Source organism: Haliotis rubra, unplaced genomic scaffold (genome assembly GCF_003918875.1).
Source record: "Haliotis rubra isolate DU_JTF1 unplaced genomic scaffold, ASM391887v1 Scf1, whole genome shotgun sequence".
Lineage (NCBI taxonomy): Eukaryota > Metazoa > Mollusca > Gastropoda > Lepetellida > Haliotidae > Haliotis > Haliotis rubra.
The window spans coordinates 5,027,479-5,046,391 of NW_025764891.1; the positions used below are offsets into that span (position 1 = coordinate 5,027,479).

An 18,913-nucleotide genomic window follows, 5' to 3' on the forward strand; every position below is an offset into this window, starting at 1 on the left:
TTGGAGGGCAAATCAGATTATAGGATTTGTGGATTGATAGCAAAAACATTTTGTTCATCCGATCGAACAGTGCTTGGTGGCACTAATTGTTACAGTACTTTACACGTTACACGCTAATCATCCTTGGTGTAAATGTTTCCATGGGTTTAATATTAATGTCTAACTTCGCCAACACATCATGTCTAGTTGTGATAACATACGAATCCATAAAGGTTTGGTTTGGTTTTCCGTACACTCTACAATATTCTACATGGCGGTCTGTAAATAATCGAGTCTGGACCAGATAACCCAGTGATCAACAGCATGAGTATCGATCTAAGCAGTTGTGATACGATGACATGTGGCAACCAAGTCAGCGAGCCTGATCCTCGATCCCGTTAGTGGCCAGTTACGACAAGCATGGGTTGCTGAAGACCAGTTCTAACCCGGATCTTGACGGGTGAATCCATTATAGGAATATATGCTGAACAGTTGGACAAGAGAAGTGTGCACTTGAAAACTGTGACCCCCAAATTATAAAGGAACAGTCCCGAAACACTGCAAACACTCCCAAACATAAATATGGTAACCGAATCATTATGATTCATGTAAATCACCCTTGAATACCCCTGTATTATTTGTTATTTTTTAACAAACTTCTTTCTTTGGTCTTTTACTTTGTTTCTGTTTGCTTCTCTAGTATAAACCAATCTGGTGGAAAGCTTGGTCGATGCATATCATTGTTTCCAATTTGTGTTTATAGATGCTCATAGTGCCAATCACTGGACTGTCTGATCAAGATTCGATTATTGGCAAACTGCCGTCACACTGGTGGAATGTTACTGAGAGCAACGTTAGACGTTAGTCTTTGTCTCTCTGTGACATGTGCCTGTGGACGTAACTCATTGTCATCATATGAACGTTAGTCTTTGTCTCTCTGTGACATGTGTCTGTGGACGTAACTCATTGTCATTATATGAACGTTAGTCTTTGTCTCTCTGTGACATGTGTCTGTGGACGTAACTCATTGTCATTATATGAACGTTGTCTTTGAACGTTAGTCTCTCTGTGACATGTGCCTGTGGACGTAACTCATTGTCATTATATCATTGTCTGTGGACGTAACTCATTGTCATTATATGAACGTTAGTCTTTGTCTCTCTGTGACATGTGTCTGTGGACGTAACTCATTGTCATTATATGAACGTTAGTCTTTGTCTCTCTGTGACATGTGTCTGTGGACGTAACTCATTGTCATCATATGAACGTTAGTCTTTGTCTCTCTGTGACATGTGTCTGTGGACGTAACTCATTGTCATTATATGAACGTTATATGGACGAACTCGTATGAACGTTAGTCTTTGTCTCTCTGTCATGTGCCTGTGGACGTAACTCATTGTCTCTGTCTCTCTGTGTCTGTGGACGTAACTCATTGTCATTATATGAACGTTAGTCTTTGTCTCTCTGTGACATGTGTCTGTGGACGTAACTCATTGTCATTATATGTGTCTGTGAACGTTAGTCTTTGTCTCTGTGACATGTGTCTGTGGACGTAACTCATTGTCATCATATGAACGTTAGTCTTTGTCTCTCTGTGACATGTGTCTGTGGACGTAACTCATTGTCATCATATGAACGTTAGTCTTTGTCTCTCTGTGACATGTGCCTGTGGACGTAACTCATTGTCATCATATGAACGTTGTCATCTGTGATATGACGTAACTCATTGTCATTATATGAACGTTAGTCTTTGTCTCTCTGTGACATGTGTCTGTGGACGTAACTCATTGTCATCATATGAACGTTAGTCTTTGTCTCTCTGTGACATGTGTCTGTGGACGTAACTCATTGTCATTATATGAACGTTAGTCTTTGTCTCTCTGTGACATGTGTCTGTGGACGTAACTCATTGTCATTATATGAACGTTAGTCTTTGTCTCTCTGTGACATGTGCCTGTGGACGTAACTCATTGTCATTATATGAACGTTAGTCTTTCATTCTCTCTGTGACATGTGTCTGTGGACGTAACTCATTGTCATTATATGAACAGTCTTGTCTCTCTTGACATGTGTCTGTGGACGTTACGTCTTTGTCTGTCTCTCTGTCACATATGTCTGTGGACGTGGACTCATTGTCCTCTGTGGACGTTCTGTCTCTGTGACATGTTAGTAACTCATTGTCCTTCTTTGACGTTCTCTCTGTGACATGTGTCTGTGGACGTAACTCATTGTCATTCTGTGGACGTTAGTCTTTGTCTATGGTCTGTGGAGTCATTGATTATAAACGTTAGTCTCTTCATGTGTGATGTCATTTTGTGGACGTTGTCTGTGGACGTGACTCATTGTCATTCTGTGGACGTTAGTCTTTGTCTATGGAAGTCAGACATTATCTTTCTGTGATGTGTCTGTGGATGTTAATCATTCATTCTCTCTCTGTCTTTCTGTGATGTGTCTGTGGATGTTAATCATTGTCTCTCTGTCAAGCATAAGCGTGCGCTTGGACGTTAAGCTTTTGTTTTCAGCTGATAACGGGGAGGTTCTGCTGTACTTGTCATTGCAGAGTGCGTGTTGTGCCCCAGACAGTAACTACCATCTACCGATGTCGGCGTATTATCTGCACGTCTTCAAGTCCACTTACCCGATATGTTGAGCTTAACAATGGACGTGTTTCGGACAAGAGAGTTGGCGATAATTTCTGCGCCACCGTCTCTTAAGGCAGTGAACGATAGATTCTGAAAAATGCAAAACAATACTTTTGTAAATATGAAATATTTTACCTAAGAGAACAAATATGCCTGTCTATTATGAAATTGAAAATGCTGCCACTTAAGCAGACTGAAAGTGTTGAGATGAATTTTTTTTTATTTGAAACAGTTTACTCAAACCGGGATTCAAACCTACAATCATCACCGAAGGCACTGTCTGCTGGACTAGACCAGATGAAGATGCTTCGGATTAGAACATTGTCAATAAAATTGTATACGGTGGATGTCCACTATACCAAACACATTCTTACCCGATTAAATCCTCATATTGAAGAATAGATAAATAATTAAATAACTTCTTTGGATCACTGTATCAAATTCCGCGAAGAAATATCCCCCGCTCTCAAATTATTGTTTCATGTGGTTTCATGTACCTACCAGGTCTATAATAGATCTGTTCTCTTGCAACATTTCAACAACATACTTCAGCCCAGCGATTCCAATCTCGTTGCCATGGAGATCAAGCGTATGGACGGTGTTATTTTGCTGAAAACAATACGATAAAATGTATTGTTAATGAAATTAGATTATGACTTGTCGAAGTTCACTGTCATTTCTTAGATAATCTGAAACATTATATACATAGATTTCAGGTACATGATTGAATTGATGCTGGATGGTGAGTTTGGACAATAGGGGTTGTATACAAGATTCTACTAATGTGTTTTGGTTTTATTGGTCTGAATCAGTTATAACAGATCAGATTGCAAGATCCACTCCTCTAACAACCAGTCGGTAATGCCCAGACCTCTTCAACCTTAATGCACCGACGAAAACATGAACTTCAATAAATATCGCATTAAGATATTTGCTTAAAACGTTTTAAACAATTAACATGAATTGGAATGAGTAATTCACAGTGATATGACCACTTCCATGACCAAATAAACCAGTGATTGATATTATGAACGTCGTTCTGATTAATTTATATATTCTTTTCAGTGATAAGAGCTTATCATGTCTAGGCCAGACAAACCGGTAATTGATATTATGAACAGAGTTCTATGGGTACGATGGCAAGTAGTCAAGCTCCTCACTAAGCAAAATTCCCCGCCCCATTAAGTAGCATTATCAGTTTAAGCTTGTTGGGCATTAGAGTGTCTACCCCGATCCAAACACGATTATTCCACATCAGAACCCAGATCCCCGTTCCACAAAACGAACTTAGCAAAACGATCGTAAGCCAATATGAAAGTAAGGGAGTTACGATCACCTTAACGTTAAGATCGATTTGTGGAACGAGGCCCATGTCGTTTAAGGGAAGCACTCGGGAAACTATAGAAAGGATCGGCCATCTTGTATTATAGTTATTGTGCCACGGTACAGTAGCTCACCTTTTATCTGTAGTCTGTAGTATCAAATATATAAAAAAGCCACTTGGCAATTCGATAATGACATCACTGATATTCCATGAACATTCTGTATAAAGGCTGACAGTTTAAACTGACACAAAATTCTGCAGATCAGAGAAAATACGGCGTCGTTACAAGAAGAAGCATGCGTCTTGAGCTTACGACGACGACGCTATATGCCCATCGAGCTTCCATATGTTTGGGTGACACTCCCACAAATGATTGGCCCCTAGTCAGCTTTGTTTGTGATCCATAAACGTACATGCGGTTTACAGCATTGAAGACGACTGATGTTTGTCAGTCGCCAAGGGGGTGATATCATTTCCCGATCCCTTTATAACGCCTAGAGCTACAATGTTGAACCATGTTCTATTGATGACGTATATCCCTATCGTGGTACTAGTGTGTCATACAGACCCTGAAGCAAATATATCCCACGCAAGTCTAAAAAAGTAAAATATGTTCATTTCAGAGACTAGTTGTTAGTCTATCGTGGTACCACCACTATATGATGATTCATGCTCATGATAAAGTCGGAATCGTAAATCTTTGTTAACTAAAGATTGTTGACCGAATCAATAACGTTAATGTTTAGAGTCTCAATGCTTCACATATTGCACCAAATTTAGAATCGAATTCGGTTCCCTCGTCATGTCCGTCCAACCACTTGACCACACCACTGACCTCAAGGAACCAAACATATTTTGTATGTCAAAAATGCAGATGAAAAGAAATTGGCTTCATGTTGTAAAAGTTATAATTAAACAATGGAAAGCTGCCGGTATAGCCGATGATATACTAAACCTAAATCAGTTCAATGGAATATCCAGTGCAGAGAATCGTGTAATATCCATCCTGCGTCGGCCATCGTGGATGGGCTATTAAAATAGGGCAGGTAACTCCACGAGCAGTCCGCATGTCCGACATGATATCAGATGGAGACTTGTCTCATCCCCAGTTAGCCATGACTCATTATGAGTTCATTATCCACAATCGATTTGCTGTTGAAGGTCGAGGAACAGCTGTATAATTTGAAATTAAATATGTCCTTCATTGTTATTTGCATAAGTAGAGCATTGATCGAATATAATTTTTCCATTCCACGAATGAGCGTTCTGTCCCTTTGCAAATTAAATTGTTATCTAAATGTGTCACAGGCAATACGGATAGACAAAACACGTGCAAAATCAAACAAAGGGGACAAATCATAGTTTAGTAAACACTGAGGAAAAGTGAGTGAATATGAGTAAACCTTTACAAATATTCTAAGCGTTCAAAGTAAGGGTTTTGCACCACACCACATCATGAGGAAGACATTTGCACGATGACATTAATACATAGCCACTGCACGTCACAGACATGACTTCCACGGCACAAACATGAAAAACACAGTCATGACGACAAGTGATTGTACACATACATAACACCATGACGACGTCCTCAAAAAAACACCTGACATGGAAGCATTCAATTTGGTATGTATACTTAGACTCAACGAAAGACGACGTGACACATAACAAAGGCACAACGACAAACACCATGACGACAACAGGTACACAACATAACACCATGACGACATGATTGTACACAGACACAAAGGCACGACACATGAGACAGATGACAAAGACAATGACATGACGACACAGTCACAAAGGCAAACACATGAGACAGACACAGACACAAAGACAATGACATGACGGCACAGACACAAAGGCAAACACATGAGACAGACACAGACACAAAGACAATGACATGACGACACAGTCACAAAGGCAAACATGACATGACAGACACAAAAAGACACACACAAAGACACAAAGAAAATGACATGACGAGACAGTCACAAAGGCAAACACATGACACAGACACAAAGACAATGACATGACGACAAAGTCACAAAGGAAAACACATGACATAGACACAAAGACAATGACACGACGACACAGTCACAAAGGCAAACACATGACACAGACACAAAGACAATGACATGACGACACAGTCACAAAGGCAAACACATGACACAGACACAAAGACAATGACATGACGACACAGTCACAAAGGCAAACACATGAGACAGACACAAAGATAATGACATGACGACACAGTCACAAAGGCAAACACATGACACAGACACAAAGACAATGACATGACGACACAGTCACAAAGGCAAACACATGACACAGACACAAAGAAAATGACATGACGATACAGTCACAAAGGCAAACACATGACACAGACACAAAGACAATGACATGACGACAAAGTCACAAAGGCAAACACATGACATAGACACAAAGACAATGACATGACGACACAGTCACAAAGGCAAACACATGACACAGACACAAAGACAATGACATGACGACACAGTCACAAAGGCAAACACATGACACAGACACAAAGACAATGATATGACGACACAGTCACAAAGGCAAACACATGACACAGACACAAAGACAATGACATGACGACACAGTCACAAAGGCAAACACATGACATAGACACAGAGACAATGACACGACGACACAGACACAAAGGCAAAGACATGACACATGAGACAATGACATGACGACACAAACGTCAAAGACAAACAGATGACACAGACACAAAGACAATGATATGACGACACAGTCACAAAGGCAAACATATGACATAGACACAAAGACAATGACATGACGACACAGTCACAACGACAAACACATGACACCGGCACAAAGACAATGACATGACGACACAGACACAAAGGCAAACACATGACACAGACACAAAGACAATGATATGACGACACAGTCACAACGACAAACACATGACACAGACACAAAGACAATGACATGACGACACAGTCACAAAGGCAAACACATGAAACATAGACACAAAGACAATGATATGACGACACAGTCACAAAGGCAAACACATGACACAGACACAAAGACAATGACACGACGACACAGACACAAAGGCAAACACATGACACAGACACAAAGACAATGATATGACGACACAGACATAACGACAAACACATGACACAGACACAATGACATAACGACACAGTCACAAAGGCAAACACATGACACAGACACAAAGACAATGATATGACGACACAGACACAACGACAAATATATGTCAAAACAGGCATGACAGCACACATACCATCACAGAAATACGCAAAGGCTGCTTTTAAACATCACTTTGAATTAAATGTGTGTGTATCTATATATAATGTTTGTTCACATCGCTCTATGGCTGAAACAACACCGATGCCATGTTACATTTGCACTCGCTCACACTCCTGAGTCAGTCATAAAACTTACATGCGCAGTACATGACAATCCAAAGTGATCTATATCAAGCGTTGAATCATAGTCCAAAGATAAAATTAGCACGAAAGTCATTTGTGTCTTAATTAGCTATTTCCCCTGTAGCAAATTACGTGATTGAAAAGCACTTCAAAGACACAGTCGCAATGCATGCTGGGTATGTAAGTAGTTCCGGGCTGAAGATGCAAGGGTTACGCAGCCGATATCATCGGGCCGCCGATGAAGAGCAATGCAAAAAGAGCGAATTAATAATTACAGACCCTGTGCAGAGAAACTAGTCGACACACTAGCCATCCTGTCCCCTCGTTGACTTGGTAATTCATCCAAGCTGATCTCTCCTCACAGTTAATCTATTTCATTGTAATCTTTGGAAATATCTTAACCAGATTAAACTGGTCTTCGTGGCCCATCTCAACTAATGGTTGTGGTTTTACAGCGTACACGACTGATATTAGAGGGTATTCAAAGTAGCAGATATTCCACTTTGATGTAATAATGTAAAACAAATATGAGAATTGTCATGAAAAGAAAGCAAGTGAGTATGATTTTACAGCCATCACAATCGAACACGGACCTTCGGCGTCATAGTGGATATTCCACGTATAATACTGGAAACGATAATATTATTCTTATGATCTGCAACCAGTGGCACAGGGTACGGTACCCGTTTCACCAACACAGGCTTATTTGTTTGTTTGTTGTTTCAGTATTCCAGTTATATGACCACCGTGTGTCAGTAAACAATCGAGATTGGACGAGACAAACTAATGAACGATATCATGAGCATCTGTGTACACAATGGATATACGATAACATGCAATCCTCACGACCAGGGCCCTTATTCTCGAAACGTTCGTAGCCCTAGGAATTATTAACTTTGATCGTAGCCAATGTGTTAAGAATGGGCTTAAGAAGTTCGTAGGGCTACGAACGTTTCGAGAATAGCTAGCCAGATCCCGTTAGTAACCTCTTACGACAATCACGTATTACTGAAATCTTACTCTAACCCTGATGATCTTCACGGGTCGTGAACACATGGAATCATTACTATTTACAACATTCAAAGCATCAGCAAAGCTTTCAAACATGTTCTATGGTTGACAGTTCCAAAGTTGACGCCTCAGTAATCATATTTATATCAGATGCACAGTTTTGACTTGTACCATATGTTTTCGTGAGCTTTTTTGTTTTTAGGTCAACAGGCACTTGCATTTTAATGTGTTGGATACGCTATTCGCGAACACTGGAATAATTACTATTTGTTTGTAATTTAAAACATGTTTGTTTTATAGTCGAAACAATGGCAGAGATTTATTATGATTATACAAAGCGTTGTCACTGTTATATATTTCCATGAACAGTGTTCTCGATGCGTCCAACTAATTACATACGGTTCGTCTGATAAGTATTCAAAGGAAGTCATAGATCACCTATACTACTTTAAATAGGAGCTACGCAAAGCTTACGCTGTAAAACTATCACCCCAGTACGTTTCGATAGAGATTTGTGTACATTTCAGTAAATAGAGAATGACACCGTCAGAGAACGGACACGATCATTTGCGGATATATGCTCCACAAAGCGTGAAAGGCAAAACAGTAATGATATACACGCGGACTGACCACTCAAAATCAGTGATGACGGTGAGGTGAGGTGAAATTGGGTTTTTACGTCGTGCTTGAGAATATTTCGCTCATATGACGACGTGCATGCGTGTGTATGTGCGGCTGCTTGTACTAGCCCAGACTTAAGCTCGTTTTATAGTGCTATCTCACTGAGATACCATGCCGAGGTGAAGCATGAATACCCCACTCAGACACATTATACTGACTCCGAGCCGACCAGTCCTTGTTGTACCCATTAATGCCGAGCGCCAGGCAGGGACCAACAAGTACCATATTTTAACGTCTTTTGGTATGACGCGGTCGGTGATCGAACCCGCGACCTTCCGCTCTCCGGGCGGACACTCTAACCACTACACCACGGAGGCGGTCAGTGATGACACTAGGTGTTCCCGAAAAGCATGACAATAGTCCAGTTACAACGACAGGACGCTCCACACCTTCCCCCAACACACAATTTACATGAAAAGATAAGTGTTATTTTGATGTCCAACACACACCCAGCAACATCCGGGTTAGAATTGGTCTTCAGTAACCCATGCTTGTCGTAAAAGGCGACTAACAGGATCGGATATGGTCAAGCTCGTTGACTTGGTTGACACGTCATTGTATCCCAGTTGCGTGGAACTGTTGACAATGGCGTGGTGCTGTTCACCACTGAATTGTCTAGTCCAGACTCGATTATTTACAGACGATCGCCATATAGCAAGAATATTGCTGAATGTGGTTTCAGCAACAAACCAACCAACCCAGCAACAAGTACCCGAATGTTTGGGTAAACCAAGGAAGCAGTGTATTGCGTTTGCTCGGTAACAGCAAAGAGGCCTTTGAGGCAAATAAATCTTAATTCGGCTTCAAATGTCTTTTCGATGTTTTGCTCATACACATACTGAATCCCTTTCAGATAGATCCCCGCCGGTTCAAAACATGATATATGAAACTAACCTTCGAAAGGATGCATAGTCAAATTATTCCAACGGAACATTAACAATATCGATATTCTATAACATGTCCATAAGGAATATGTACATCATCTCAAAATATTATGTTTATTCGTAAAAGCTTCAAATTGTATCTTGTCCTTCCAGTTTAACAATAAACAAGAAAGGCAATCATCTTTATCGCTTGTCCTGGCTAAACTATATCTTCAGTGGTTTTCCCAGTTTGTATATCTTTGATAACTTTAATCGGCCAAAATAAATTCTTCTCTGTGCCTAGGCAAAACGTAGAAACCCCTGAGATCTAAAAATCAATGTTATTCACAACTTATCGGTTGGTTAGTTGTTACAAAGAAAACATATTTCTCCTAAGGGAGCTGAGAATGAACAATGGGTGCACACTAATCACATCCGCGATTTCGGAAGATTACCCACCAGTAATATAGTGCCGCGTAATCAATCGAGTTGAAGAGCAAGTCGCTTACGTCACTGAACTGACCATTGTCCATCATGAGACCATTAATACTTCGGAATCACGTAAGCCGATCGACGAATCAACCCAAAAATTTGTGAAAAATTCGGTAATGACAGGCGTACTTGATCGCCTCCAGTGAAACTGTCGGTATGCACGGATGGTGTCAATGAGTGCACTGAGACGATTACAGACAACGCTGCTGATGTGGACGTGGTCGGTCATGCAGTAACTGGCGACTGCACTAACTGACATTGGCATGGCACCAATAGACAATATGCCAGAAACATGCCTTAAAGGTCAACAGGACATGAACTATAGAAGCCAAAGGTGACGTATTCTTTGATACAGCATATGACACACTTGATTACCTTCGTCTGGGGTTGCAGACAAATCGATGTTGTCTCTGCTATGGCATATTGATGCGCTTACTCCCAATGAAATGTCGTGTCTTACATTGTGTAAGCAGACGCGCGGCATGATTTAATCGCCTGAAGAACCATCCTGTACATTGCTGGATACAGAATGGGTTTAATCTATCGGCAGTTTAAGGCGTGCAGTTCATCCAGATTAATGAACTTGAGTTCAGCTGCATTTCAATAGGAATCAATTTGCATTCGTTTCAAGTCACTAAATTAATATGTGTAAGCGTTTCTAAAACGAATTGAGTTGCACATGGATTGCTTAAAAATGTGTTGCTTGTAGCGATATCGTGACTTACACGATCACGGCTAATTGGGTTTGGGTATTTAAAGGGAGAGTGCTTCAGTAAGTGATATCCTGGGTATTTCAGATTTTCATCATCATCATCATCATCGTTCTTTAGCCCAAGTGAAAGCTAAAACAACTACAATTTTCACAACCATTTTGTCAATCCATCTAGACTATCACTGTCGGTCTGGACACGGATGAAATAGATAGTTTGGCCGTGCATTATTAATTTGTTTATTTCATCGGCTGTGGATATTCGTGAACGCCAATACAGTTAAACTCCCTGACTCTCACAATGTATGCTAAAATACCGACTCCAGGATCAAATAGTTTCAAAAAGAATATATATTTATGCTTGGGAATTCCCTGGGGATTCCCCAAGTCATGTTAACGTCATTTCAAGGACACAGCCTCTTGAAAATGTGATCTTCATACGCTTAATAACGTCAGTGTGACCAACCTCCCATCCAAAGCAAAAACGATAGATCGTGTAAACATAATATTGAATAAACATTTCCCCTAGAGTCCCTGAAAATGCCATACATAATGTCCATTTTATAGCTGTTATGGGATTGCCGGTAAATTATGCATGGCATTTGCTTTAGGGTTGCCTCCGTTGATAACACTGCACTAAATTGACTGATCCGATCACGAAGGCTATAAATAATAGCGCTTAATGAACAAGATCCCGTGCTTAGCTGAATTGAAATTTCCACGTGTCAGCACATCCCATGGCTCATTACAAATACATACTTTCGCATTTGTATGTCATCATTTTATGTGAAACAGACTGGAAAAAGAAACTTCTCGATACATTAAACAAGATCTCAGATTCTCTATTATCACGATCAGGTTTTAGATGCCTTCATCACATATGAACGCTCGACCTTTTTTGAAATGCATGTATTTTTTTCCGAGAGTATTTTTACCCGATTAATCTGTGTTTAGTACTTTAAGTTGATTTCTCCACAGACACTGTGGGTTTAATGTAATTTCAGCGGAGCACGCAGCTCCAGTCACCTGGACGAAAGCATGCCAGACTCGACCTCTGTGGAACCTTACATCAAGGCCATGCCTGTGTTCGTATTCATACCATGTACAGATTCTACGGGCAGTGGGGTAGCCTTGTGGTTAAAGCGTTCGCCCGTCACGCAAAAGACCCAGGGTCGATTCCCCACATAGGTACAATATGTGAAGCCAATTTCTGGTGTCCCTCGCCGTGATATTGCAGGAATATTTCTAAAAGCGGCGTAAAACTAAACTCACTACTCACTACAATTCTAATCGCTGTTTTACATTCAGATTGCTTAGCGAAAAGAAAACCCGACTGTTTGTTTTGTTTATTGTCTAACACCACACTCAGCAATATTCCAGCTATTTGGAAGCGGTCTGTAAATAATCAATACCAGACAATCCAGTGATCAACGCTATAAGCATCGACCTAATTGGGATACGATGACATGTGGCAACCAAGTCAGTGCACGTTAGCCTGACCACCCGATCCCGTTAGTCGCCTTTTACGACAAGCATGGGCTACTGAAGATAAATTCTAAGCCGGGTCTTCACGGGTCAATACTGGTCACTGCTTTCGGAACAGGTGTGTGCTCTTTGGTCATTACAATCAGAAGTATATCCGACGACTCCGAAGAAGCCGAGGAGAATGCTTTGAATTAACATGTTCTATTGACTTATTTGGTTGGTCCTTTGTAGGTAGTAGGAAAGTGAGGGAATGCATGCATAGAAATATACTTGCTATACAAGGATAATAAAGTTTGGGGAGATATACTCTTTGTAGCAGACTGATTAATAAAATATACCGTCAACTATTCACGACCCCAAACGTGTATTCACTACACAAAGCAGAAAATAGCCAGTTTGGTAGTCAAGTTTAACTAACGAACAGTACACGTAATAGCTGTAAAAGTCCCTTGAATGGATCACTTAGAATCAATGACGACACTATGGGGTTTACACCATGTAAATAATGCCTTGTCCGTGCATTATTAATGTGCCTTTGAATTTGTAACTAAGACCAAACAAAACAAATATTGCGTTGATTTTGAGCCTGTTACTGTCCCCAAGGAGTGAATGGGTTGGTTTTACGCCGCTTTTAGCAATATTCCCGCAATATCATGGCGGGGGACACCAGAAATGGGATTCACACATTGTACCCATGTGGGGTATCGAAACCGGGCCTTCGGCGTGACGAGCGAACGCTTTAACCACTAGGCTACCCCACCGCCCCACCCCAAAGGAAGTCTCGGTTAAATTAAGTCCCCAACAAGTTTGTCGTAAAGGCGCATTATTGGCCTCAGTGGTCAGGCTCGGCGAATGTGGTTGATAGAATGACATTGGACCTGTCGGAGAACACCTCGACCATTCATGCAGGTGTTAAACAATACAAAACAAAACTACGTTTATAACAAATCCGTTTATACCGAACTGACGGATATTACGAAATGTTTTTTATCCCAGCCAGTTGCTATGTTTTTTGTCGAAATGCGTGAAACGAACTACTGTTATAACGATCTGAAAGTAGTCGTCCCTTTGAGTTCGTTATAACAGTAATTAAGAAACAATTACAAAAACGAATACAAAAGTTGTAATGATATTAGTAATACGAAACCGAACTACGCTTATAACGAACTGACGAATATTATGAACTGTTCTGTTGGTCCTGACTACTTGATGTATATTTGAGTCGAAATGAATGTAACGAACTACGCTTATAACGAACTGACGAATATTATGAACTGTTCTATTGGTCCTGACTACTTGATGTATATTTGAGTCGAAATGAATATAACGAACTACGCTTATAACGAACTGACGAATATTATGAACTGTTCTGTTGGTCCTGACTACTTGATGTATATTTGAGTCGAAATGAATGTAACGAACTACGATTATATGGAACTGAAGAATATTATGAACTGTTCTTTTGGTCCTGACTACTTGATGTATATTTGAGTCGAAATGAATATAACGAAGTACGATTATATGGAACTAAAATTTATGGTTCCCTTTGATTTCGTCGTAACAGTAGTTTACTGTATATAGTTATTCCCTGTAATTAATCTACCTGTCCCTTATGATTTCACATTGAGAACTCAGTCTCTAACTACCACTACAAATACTACAGGTGTTACAGCAACAGCTATTATTAATAGTAATGTCTCTTACCACAAGAGCAATAGCGAGAGCCTTGACCTCTGTATGACCTAGAAAACAGTTTGGAAGGAGGATTTCCGTCTGTTCCAGGCGACTGTATACGTGTTTGGACGGAATGAGCTGCAGCCGTGCGCATGCACGTTGGTACACTTTTTGGCTGACTGACCCGGATGTATCAGGAACAAAGTCCACAACCTCGTCAAATGACGTCGACACAACATCTGAATCTGGAAATAAAACACCAGTCTTGATAATATACGCTCTGCATATGAAAACATTCATCTTGATAGTACACGTTCTGTATATGATGGTTCATTGGTTGTTGTTTAACGCCGAACTCAGCAATATTCCAGCTATATGACGGCGGTCTGTAAATAATAGAGTCTGGACCAGACAATCCAGTGATAAACAGCATGAGCATCAATCTATGCAAATGGGAACCAATGACATGTGTGAACCAAGTCAGCGAGTATGACCACCTGTTCCCGTTAGTAGCCTCTTACGACAAGCATGGGTAACTGAAGACGAATTCTAACCCGGATCTTCACGGGTAGATCTGTTTATGTAAAAATTAATCTTGATAGTACATAGGGGTGGGTATTGCAGAGAATATTCATATTGCGATATATTGCGATGCGAAAGCATGTATTGCGATATGTATTGCAATATATTGCATGAGGTATTTTTAAACAATAAACTACTTATAATCGAGTTACTGCTTGATTTATAGAGCAAAAACACAACAAGAACATTATGCTTGATTAAGCTTTAATAACAAATTTTAATCATGATAAAATAAAAATGTGAATAATATTTGGCACAAATGAAACAAGGAAATATCCGAAGATTTCCGAGTGTAACGACGTTTTCCGAATGCATGTCAAAATACCGGTTTTCGATCAGTGTATCGCAATACGTATCGTTTTCATGTCTGAACCTGTAAATACCGGTAAACCGGTTATATTGCGCAGCCATAATAGTACACGATTTGGATGTGACAATAATCATCTTGACAGTACACGGTCTGCATAATTTTATGACAATATTAATCTTGATAGTGTACGATCTGGACGTGACAGTAAAAATATTTTTAGAACTCAATCTGATCTGTTACGATCTAAGCGTTAATATGAGTGAGTGAGTGAGTGAATTGGGTTTTACGCAGCTTTTAGCAATATTCCAGCAATATCACGGCGGGGGAACAGAAATGGGCTTACAACATCAGTACTATAGCATGCAGTATATATACGCCAGCTATATTCCAGAGGCATTAAAATAATAAAATCTAGTCCCAGCTAACTATTGTATGACTGCACAAAAATCGCGACACATTGTCACCAGTGAACCAAAGGATTTTAACTACACTATTCCATTGGGTAGTTACCTACACCGCGCTATATTTCTGATCGGGATCAGTACCAAGTACGGTGATTTCATTCTAGACCCGATTTACATTAAAACGTGGAAGTGGAACAGCACAACGACAAACATATAAAACTATCAGGACAAAAAGAAATATTGCTGATAAATGTCGGTGTAATAACATATTCAAAGCAAACAGCCTGACCGTTTAACAAACGTTTGATTCAATTCAAATTAATTAATTGACATTGTCAATAATTGCAACATTTGGTGCCAACTGCAATTTAATACTATTCATAATCTTACAGATCTTTGAATTCAGTCTACCAATTTCAACTAACTTCATTAAAATGCATTACATATCAAATTGAGAATGAAATGACATCCTACCAACAACAGCTGTTTGACACGTTTCATTTAATATGGTTTTGGCTATGGAATTCAGTTGAAATTCAGGCGTCAACGTATTTTCATTAATATGAATTATTCAGATGATTGAGCAATGCTGAACATAAATGCATAACATACTAAAACTGTTCATGTTGAACCAATGTAAAGAATAGGGAATGGCACTATTCATTGGGATCTTGTTAAAAACGTATTTGATGTGAAGAACAGATTCTAGAATATGCAGAGATGTTATGTGATTTTGCCAATATAGCCACCAGCTGCTATTTATATGCAATGATATAAACCGCCATATTTGACAATACAGATCCAGCCCAATTGCAAGGACTTTCGTGTTTTCAAAATACGAAAGAAAGAAAAAACAGGAAACTAAAGACGGCTGCTAAGCGGCCATTTTGAAACCGGAGGCTGTTCATAATTCGTCAATAATTGCTAATGGTAAATGGAAAATACGGACAATGTTTACAGTGGAACCTGTCTGAGGCCACAATACTAGGATTATAGTTTAATTACGTACTAATTATACTTGTTTAGTTTAATGGACATCGACCAAACTGGTTAAACGAGTTCCGCTGCATTACGTCAACTGTTATTTCTTATGTATACGTCCTGGTTCATCCCTTCGTCCAACGCTGGATGGCCAAGGCAGCATCCGTGGTCTTACGGACAGAGCGTCCTTCCGGAGACGGAAGGTTAGTGGTTCGAACCCATTGTGGTCTCATACCAAAAGACATTAGAATATGGTACTTGTCGTTACCTTGACTGGCGATCGACAAGGATAGGTCTCCTTAGAGTCAGTATATTGTGTTTGAGTGGTGCATCCACGTAAAGCTGAGGCATGGTGTCTTAGTTGGCTAGCATTATAAAAGCAACAGAAGTCAGGACCAGTACGAGTAGCTACATTTGAACGCAGTAGTACATATCAAAGTTTAACGTCAGTAAATTCCGAAACTCGATTATCCAGCCAAACCGTTTCCATTGGAGGTTAAAGGCAAAATAGCGGTGGAAAGTATATGAAAATACAGAGGTGACACAAGGGTTCGCAAAAATGTTTTGCATGCCCTTCCTTACAGCTAGCAATCTTTCGGTAAACCAAGTTTCTAATCATCATGACCTTGCTGATGAACTGTTCCCGTCTATACTTGACTGACTTCCGGTGAAACTGAGTTCCCGCTGTTTCGTCTTTCCGATAAATTATGTTTCAAACGGTATGACGGGATGTGTTCTTGCCAAACATTACCACGACGAAGTCAATTATATGTAACACAAATCTTACCGTCCGCTTTAAAATATTCTTCCCCTTCCTGTCCATCCCTATCCGCATTTCCGGTACAAGTGAACATGCGCAGTGGAATGGAACTTGAGGTAGCGCCATATTTGGACGAGAACCCTCGTTTTGAAGTTTCCGGGGCAACGAGCCTTCTGCTTGCTTGTCGCTTAGGCCTCAGTCGCTGTGGAAGTTTGGCAAGCGCGTGCATAATTTCATCCAATCAAATCATCCATCATCCTTAACTGCGCTTCCGTATTTAGGCACATCCTTCTTTCAGAGGCTGAAAAGAAAATTGCGTATACTTTAGAAACAGAATCGTTTGTGGTAATTACAAGCACTTGGGATCAATCCACAGGATCAACATTGCACCAAAATCAATGCCGGCAGCTTATATCCGGTGAGAATATGAGCAACGATAAATGGCAAAGTGATCAGATTACAATTGTTTCGAGAAGTCGGACCAGATGATGGAGTGCCCCTCCTTTATCGATTAGTACAGCCTACTACAAAGGCATACTACGGCATAACAGGTTGTAATAGCACTCTGGAACTGCTTAACGTTAAGTGACTGTTTGATAGCGCCCCAATGGACTATTGAGAAAATTACCTGCTCTTCGCTTATCGTCTTTGAAGGCCTATTGTATGGTTATGTATAGAGGACGTGGGAACACATTATTAACACTACACCAGCTGCTATGAATGAAAAGGTGTCGCTGTACTAGAAGATACCACCCTTTACAGAGAACATTCGGCTCTCAAATGAGTCGTATAGGCATTTCTCTTCATAAAGGTTATTGCTTTCAGCTTGCTTATTGCGGTATTGGCTTAGTCATTGTCTCTGGACGGTTGGCCATCTTGTTGGGTTATATTGATATTGTCGCTGTGACCAGTAAACAAGGTTTCTCCGTATTTTTCTGACAGTTTATGAAAGAGAAGGGACAATTTATTATGAGAAATATGAAGGCAGCATTAATCATAAATTGTTTATTTCTGCGTTACCATGGTGCGTTTGACCGTAAATGTAAAAATATTTCTAATACCTGTCAACATGTTGACGTTGGAAATATGCCGCCTTTATACTTGTTGACGTCTCAAAAGCAAATGGTGATAGCGATAAGGCGATGTGACATTTGTGTTAAAGTCATTTTTCAACAAATAACAAAATATTGGTTATATTGACTGTTGCAATCCCATAGCCATATACGTATTGAGGTATATACGTTATATGTTTACATGTGCTGAACACTGCCATTTTGAAACAAAATTATGAGATATTAAGCATTCTCTTGAGGACAGGAAAAAAACACCCACATGTCTTTAAGACGTAAACGAATGAATATGTTGTCCAAACACCTCCATACCGAAACACTGTACAGTTGGTACTTATTGTCACACTCTGGCACAGGTAATAAAGTGGAATTAAAGTACCGGTTGGCTTGAGTCAGTGAACTGTATATTGATGGGATAGTCATGTTGATATATCACAGTGGGATAGCCCTGCACAACCGGCAGCAGACTGGACCATTAGACGTAAACAGACAGACAC

General features: G+C 40.1%; 1 protein-coding gene across 3 annotated transcripts in view; it reads right to left on the reverse strand.

Annotated features, from left to right (window-relative positions):
- The window catches only part of LOC124275013 (leucine-rich repeat-containing protein 74A-like), a 59,983-nt gene that overhangs the window by 20,609 nt on the left and 20,461 nt on the right, over nucleotides 1-18,913 (reverse strand). For 2 of the 3 annotated variants that reach the window (XM_046710507.1, XM_046710641.1), the window contains exons 2-5: nucleotides 17,374-17,647; nucleotides 14,340-14,554; nucleotides 3,123-3,230; nucleotides 2,618-2,711 (exon numbers count right to left, since the gene is read on the reverse strand). In XM_046710507.1, the coding sequence (XP_046566463.1) occupies nucleotides 2,618-2,711; nucleotides 3,123-3,230; nucleotides 14,340-14,554; nucleotides 17,374-17,575 (619 nt within the window). In that variant the 5' untranslated portion in view covers nucleotides 17,576-17,647. Of the gene's footprint in view, nucleotides 1-2,617; nucleotides 2,712-3,122; nucleotides 3,231-14,339; nucleotides 14,555-17,373; nucleotides 17,648-18,795; nucleotides 18,865-18,913 lie in introns of all 3 variants that reach the window. The other variant, XM_046710572.1, reaches the window with a different exon arrangement.